At 53.4% G+C, this 6,000-nt stretch overlaps 1 protein-coding gene across 2 annotated transcripts in view; it reads right to left on the bottom strand.

Moving 5' to 3' along the window:
* Positions 1-2,578: 2,578 nt before the first annotated feature.
* ZNF71 (zinc finger protein 71) overlaps positions 2,579-6,000 on the bottom strand; it is a 28,709-nt gene continuing 25,287 nt past the window's right edge. The window contains exon 3 of one of the 2 annotated variants that reach the window (XM_025368305.1): positions 2,579-5,477. In XM_025368305.1, the coding sequence (XP_025224090.1) occupies positions 3,988-5,457 (1,470 nt within the window). In that variant the 5' untranslated portion in view covers positions 5,458-5,477 and the 3' untranslated portion in view covers positions 2,579-3,987. The remainder of the gene's footprint in view (positions 5,478-6,000) is intronic. The other variant, XM_025368304.1, reaches the window with a different exon arrangement.

The following is a 6,000-nucleotide window of genomic DNA, read 5'->3' as shown; positions in this document are numbered from 1 at the left end:
CAGAGTCTCACTCTGTCGGCTAGGTTGGAGTGCAGTGGCATGATCTTGGCTCACCTCCGTCTCCCGGGTTCAAGTGATTCTCCTGCCTCAGTTTCCCAAGTAGCTGAGACTACAGACACATGCCACCACGCCCAGCTAATTTTGTATTTTTGTAGAGATGGGGTTTCACCAAGTTGGCCAGGCTGGCCTCAAACTCCTGGTCTCAAATAATCATCCCACTTTGGCCTCCCAAAGTGCTGGGATTACAGGTGTGGGCCACCATGCCATACCTGTATATCTTATACATATCCTTTTATAGACCTCATATTTCTTATTATACATATGGCATATGTATACTTTTATATATAAATAGATTTAATTTAAATAACTGGCTCATGCTACTGTGGGAGCTGGCAAGTCCCAAATCCATAAGGCAGGCTGGTAGGCTAGAAACTCAGGCCAGAGTTGGCACTGTGACCCTGAGGCAGAGTTTCTTCCTCTCCAAGAAACTGGTTTTGCTCTTAAGACCTTCAACTGATTAGATGAGGCCCACCCACGTTACAGATGATAATCGTTTACTTAAAGTCAGCTGACGTGGGCGGCATCCACGTCTATAAAGTGTCTTCTCAGCACCACCAGGACTCACTGTGTGATGGGACTGCTGGGCACTGGAGCCCAGCCAGGCCAACACGTGAAACTGAGCATCACGGACCTGAGGAAGCTCAGTGTGGGTGCCGGGCCAGGACGGGAGAGGCCCCTTTGGTGGGAGTTGGCTGGGTCAGCGGTGGGACTGGACAAAAGCACAGGGTGGCTGGAGCAGAGTGAGGAGGGGAGCAGGACAGGAGGTGGGAGAGGCTGCATCACACAGGGGTTTGTGAGGAGTCTGGCATTTACTCTGAGTGAGTAAAGGGGTCATTCAGACCCCACCCAGCACCCACAACCTCAAGGCCAGGCTTGGGTCAGGCCCGGGGACACAGAGACACAGGGCCCCGTGAGGGTGAATCCAAAGGCCAGCACATAACCCCAAATAGTGCCTTGGACAGATGTATGGGATACGAGACTTGTTAAAAAGTAGGTTCCTGACCTGCTCGATTCCCACCGAATCCACATTTTCAGGAGGGTAAATATAATTTGGCTTCCGTAAGTACCCAACTGAGGAACTGGGGGGTGGAATGGTGCTGTGGACTGCAGTCCAGCTTCTGGAGTCAGACTGGGTTTTAATCCAGGAGCTGTGTGACCTTGGGCATCTGGCTGAACCTCTGCGAGCCTGTTTCCTCATCTGTAGAGTGGGGGTGATGAGAGCACCCCCTCAGAGGTGGACAAGCGACTCCATCAATGTGGCCGCTATTCCAGCCCCCTCAGGGTTCCTCTTGGGGAAACGTGGAGCCCTGAGTGGGGAACTTGCCCGGGAGGCAGGAGACCAGGGATGTGAAACCCACCTGGTACCACAACATCCCCCCGAGAGGAGTCTCAATGCCCTCCACATCAGCTTGGGTTGCAGGGAAAAGAAATACGAGGGACCTCCGAGGAGGCCCGGCCAGTTCTCTGGATCGGAGAGGGGGGATGGTGGTGGTGCGGCCTCGATCCCATCTCTGCTTCACACACTGGGGAGTCCAGGAAACCAAGGCCAGGAGTCAAGTCCTGGGAAATTCAGTATGTCCATCTCTAGAAGTAGTCCAGTGTAGGCAAGGAGCACGGACCTCAGAGTCCAGGTGGACCCCAGCTCACACCCTGGCCCCTCCACTTCCATGCTGTGTGCCCTCAGGAAGCTCGCCTTGCCTCACTGAACCTCAGATTCCTTATCTGTACGATATGTACATGAATCCCTACCTCAAGGATCTTGTGAGAGTTAAATGAGCCATTTCATCTCTCCAAAGGGCCTTAGAAGGTCTTCTCCTTCCATTTTGCCACTAAAGGGTAGTGAGATCTTGTGTACATATTAGCTAATAATTGTTGACCATTGTGACACCCCATTCTCTGCAGTGCATACATATTCTCATTTATTCCCACAACAGATGCAACTAAAACAATGTCTGATCAAGACTTGCTGCTGGAAACCACCACAATCCCACGTGGGAAGCCAGCCTGAGGATGATGCTAACTCATGAAGGGAGAGCCAGAGAATCACAGAGAACCAGAGCTATGGCTCCAATGAGGACAGCCTGGATCAAACCCACCCTGAGGCCCACTTGACGGCCAGAATTTGAAAAATGGTCCACCTTGGCCAGGCACAGTGGCTCACGCCTGTAATCCCAGCACTTTGGGAGGCTGAGGCAGGTGGATCACGAGGTCAGGAGATCAAGACCATCCTGGCTAACTCGGTGAAACCCCGTCTCTACTAAAAATACACAAAATTAGCCAGGTGTGGTGGCAGGCACCTGTAGTCCCAGATACTCGGGAGGTTGAGGCAGGAGAATGGCATGAACCCAGGAGGCAGAGCTTGCAGGGAGCTGTGATCACACCACTGCACTCCAGCCTGGGCAACAGAGCGAGACTCCATTTCAAAAAAAAAAAAAAGAAGAAAGAAAAATGATCCACCTTTTTTATACATGTCAGAGTGGCGGTTTTTCTTACTTGCAGAATGTGCTTGCTGATATAATTTTTTTCTGTATTATTTCTTCGTGTACACCAGTGTCAAGGAGTGTGGAACAATGCCAGGACATTAGCAACCAGTAGTATCAAATTGTAAAATAAAAAGGATGGCCTAAAAGGCCCCAGAGAAAGTACACTTTGGGGAACACTCATGTGTAAACAGAGCTTCAATCGGCCTTAGGAAACTCACTTGAAGCTACTGATATGGTCTGTTGGTGCCTCCCCATATTCACATGTCGGAAACATGATCCCCTTAACAGTATGAAGAGGGAGGACCTTTGGGAGGTCATGAGGTCAGGGCCCTTGTGACTGGGATTAGCACCCTTATAAGGGGCCTGAGGAAGTCTGCTGTTTTCAACCAAGTGAAGACACACATCAAAGCACTACCTATGAAGAACATATCCCATCAGACACCAAATCTGCCAGAGCCTTGATCTTGGACTTCCCAGCATCCAGAACCATGAGTGACAAATTTCTATTGTTTCTAAATTACCCAGTCTAAGGTCTTTTGTTACAGTAGCAGGAAGGGACTTAAGACAGTTGCCTTCACATTTAGCTGCAAAAATCACTATAAAAATAGTCTCTGCTTAGATATATATACTTATTGAATCCATGCATATTTAATCCTGAATATCAAACCTGCTGCTGTTTCTTTTCCCTCTTGCCCCTCCCACAATCACTGAAGCCGATTTTGACCAGACAACTGGCCAAAACAGAAGACTGTTTAAAATGACACAGTCTCCCTTAATTGGAAGTTTTATTTTTAAAAAATGTAACAGCACACTCTAAGAAACTTTGGCATTCAAAGCAGTAGTTACTGTTATTTGCTAACTCTGAAAAAAAAAATTTTTTTTTTCCCCTCACAAACAATCGGCAAACTCCTGCCTACTTCCTAGCTTGGTGGCTTCCAGCGCGCACTGCAGGGAAATGGTGGGTGGAGGGATAGGAAAGCCCTCATGCTCCTAACCCACCGAGACAATGCAGATGGTGACAAGCTGCATCTGGACTCCAGGGTGTATCTGACAAAGGGGGAGATGCCTCCTCCCTCCCCTCCACCAGCTCCACTTTCCCATTGAAGAAACAGAGATGTGGAGGCAGGCGTGACCTGTCCAAGCTCGTAGGACAGTTACTCAGAGAGCTAGTCTGGAACCCTGATGTCTGTTACCAGCGGCCATGGCTCAGTTACAGTGAACCCTGAAATGTCCCCAGATACGTCCGACACCGAGGGGCTTGCTTTCTGAGGCTCAGTAAGGAGGGGGCATGTGTGATCAGCCCCTCCACAACCCCACATTCCTGAGGTCCCCTGACCCCGAGTTCCCACCCCAGGGGAGAACTTCTCACAGCACTGCTGGCAAAGCGCGCATCCCTCTGACGTCCGTCCTGGGCACCGCCAGGGAGAGCCCTGCACGGCGGGGCTCAGGTGTGAATCCGCAGGTGGCGCGTCAGGTTCGTGTTCCGGCTGAAGGTTTTTCCGCACTCGCCGCATCGGTAGGGCTTCTCGCCCGTGTGGATCCGCTGGTGCACCGTGAGGGAGGAGTTCTTGATGAAGGACTTCCCGCACTGGCCGCACCGGTACGGCTTCTCGCCGGTGTGGATCCGCTGGTGCTCGATGAGGTAGGCGCTCTGGCTGAAGGCCTTGCCGCACTCGCCGCACACGTAGGGCTTCTCCCCGGTGTGCACGATCTGGTGCACGATGAGGGACGAGCGCCCCGTGAAGTGCTTCTTGCAGATGTAGCACTCGTAGGGCTTCTCCCCGGTGTGGATGCGCTGGTGCTGCGTGAGCGAGGAGTTCTTGCTGAAGGCCTTGCCGCACTCGCTGCACTCGAACGGCTTCACCCCGATGTGGAAGCGCTGGTGCTGGATGAGGTAGGAGCTCTGGCTGAAGGCCTTGCCGCACTCGCCGCACACGTAGGGCTTCTCGCCGGTGTGGTTCCTCTGGTGCAGGGTGAGCGAGGAGCTCTTGTTGAAGGCCTTGCCGCACTCCTTGCAGGCGTACGGCTTCTCCCCGGTGTGCGTGCGCTGGTGCTCGGTCAGGTGCATGTTCTGGCTGAAGGCTCGCCCGCACTCGGGGCACACGTACGGCTTCTCCCCGGTGTGCGTGCGCTGGTGCACGATGAGGTGCATGTTCTGGCTGAAGGCCTTGCCGCAGTCCCCGCACGCGTAGGGCTTCTCCCCCGTGTGGATCCGCTCGTGCTGGGTGAGAGAGGAGGTCTTCCGGAAGGCCTTCCCACACACGTCGCACACATACGGCTTCTCGCCCGTGTGCGTGCGCTGGTGCACAGTGAGGTTCATGCGCTGGCTGAAGGCCTTGCCGCAGTCCCCGCAGGCATAGGGCTTCTCGCCGGTGTGCACCCGCTGGTGGATGGTGAGGGAGGAGCGCTCGATGAAGTGCTTCCCACAGGTGTCGCACTCAAACGGCTTTTCTCCCGTGTGGATCCTTTGGTGCTTTATCAGGGACGAGCTTCGGCTAAAGGCCTTGCCACACTCGCTGCAGTCGTAGGTTTTCTTCTCCACGCAGGGCGTGGGGGGCTTACTGAGGTCCGAAATACTGGAGAAGTTCTTGTCACGCCTTATGGGTGGACAGGCCCCCTTTTCTGTGGGGTCGTCCAGCCGTGGTGGAACCAGGACACAGCTTTGGTTGGTAAATGCCTTCAGTTCATGACATCCGGGTACTGAGCCCCCCAAGAGTTTGTTCCCCTGGGGAATTCCCAGTGGCTCGCACTGGGCACCCGCATCTCCCCGCCGCCTCTCTGGCCAGCTGCCTGGTTCCCACACTCCTTCTGAGCCAGGACCCCTGGCACTGTTCCTCGTCGGTCCCCCTGTGGCCACCCCAACAACAGAGGGTTTGTCTTCCGAAATGTCCTTCTTTGGATCCAACTCTTTCATTTCAGGTCTAGTCTCCCAGTCTGAAAACAAAACAAAACAAAAACAAAAACAGAAGATGCAAATATATGTAGTTAAAGATGCTGGGAGTGAGGAGTCTCCACAGCGGGAAGGAGCAAATGAAATCGACCCCAGTGAGGCCCAAGGCACAGAGCGAGTTAGCAACGAAGAACGTTGGATCAGAGAGGGAGGGAAGTGGGAGGCATGGAACTGAGGCCAATGTGGTTTATGAGGCAGAGTCAACACAGGAGGTGAGCAGGGAGGGCAAATGTCCCTTCAGAAGAGGGATGACAGCGGCACCAGGAGCTCGGAAAGGGCACGGGCTGGAGAGCAACTGTAGCAGTGAGCTGGGCTAGCAGGGAGCCAAGGGCGGGCTCTGCAAACCTGAGTAGGAATGATTGCAGCCAGCTACTGACTTGCAGGGCCTCCTCACCTCATCCCACGGACGCACAACCAGTCATGCTCCTCAAGCAACAGTTTTTATCAGAAATAATAAGATGGCCAGGCACAGTGGCTCATGCCTGTCACCCCAACACTTTGGGAGGC

Source organism: Theropithecus gelada, chromosome 19, assembly GCF_003255815.1.
Source record: "Theropithecus gelada isolate Dixy chromosome 19, Tgel_1.0, whole genome shotgun sequence".
Taxonomy (NCBI): Eukaryota; Metazoa; Chordata; class Mammalia; order Primates; family Cercopithecidae; genus Theropithecus; species Theropithecus gelada.
The sequence above is the reverse complement of the archived record's forward strand: the minus strand, read 5'-3'. Positions and strand labels throughout refer to the sequence as shown.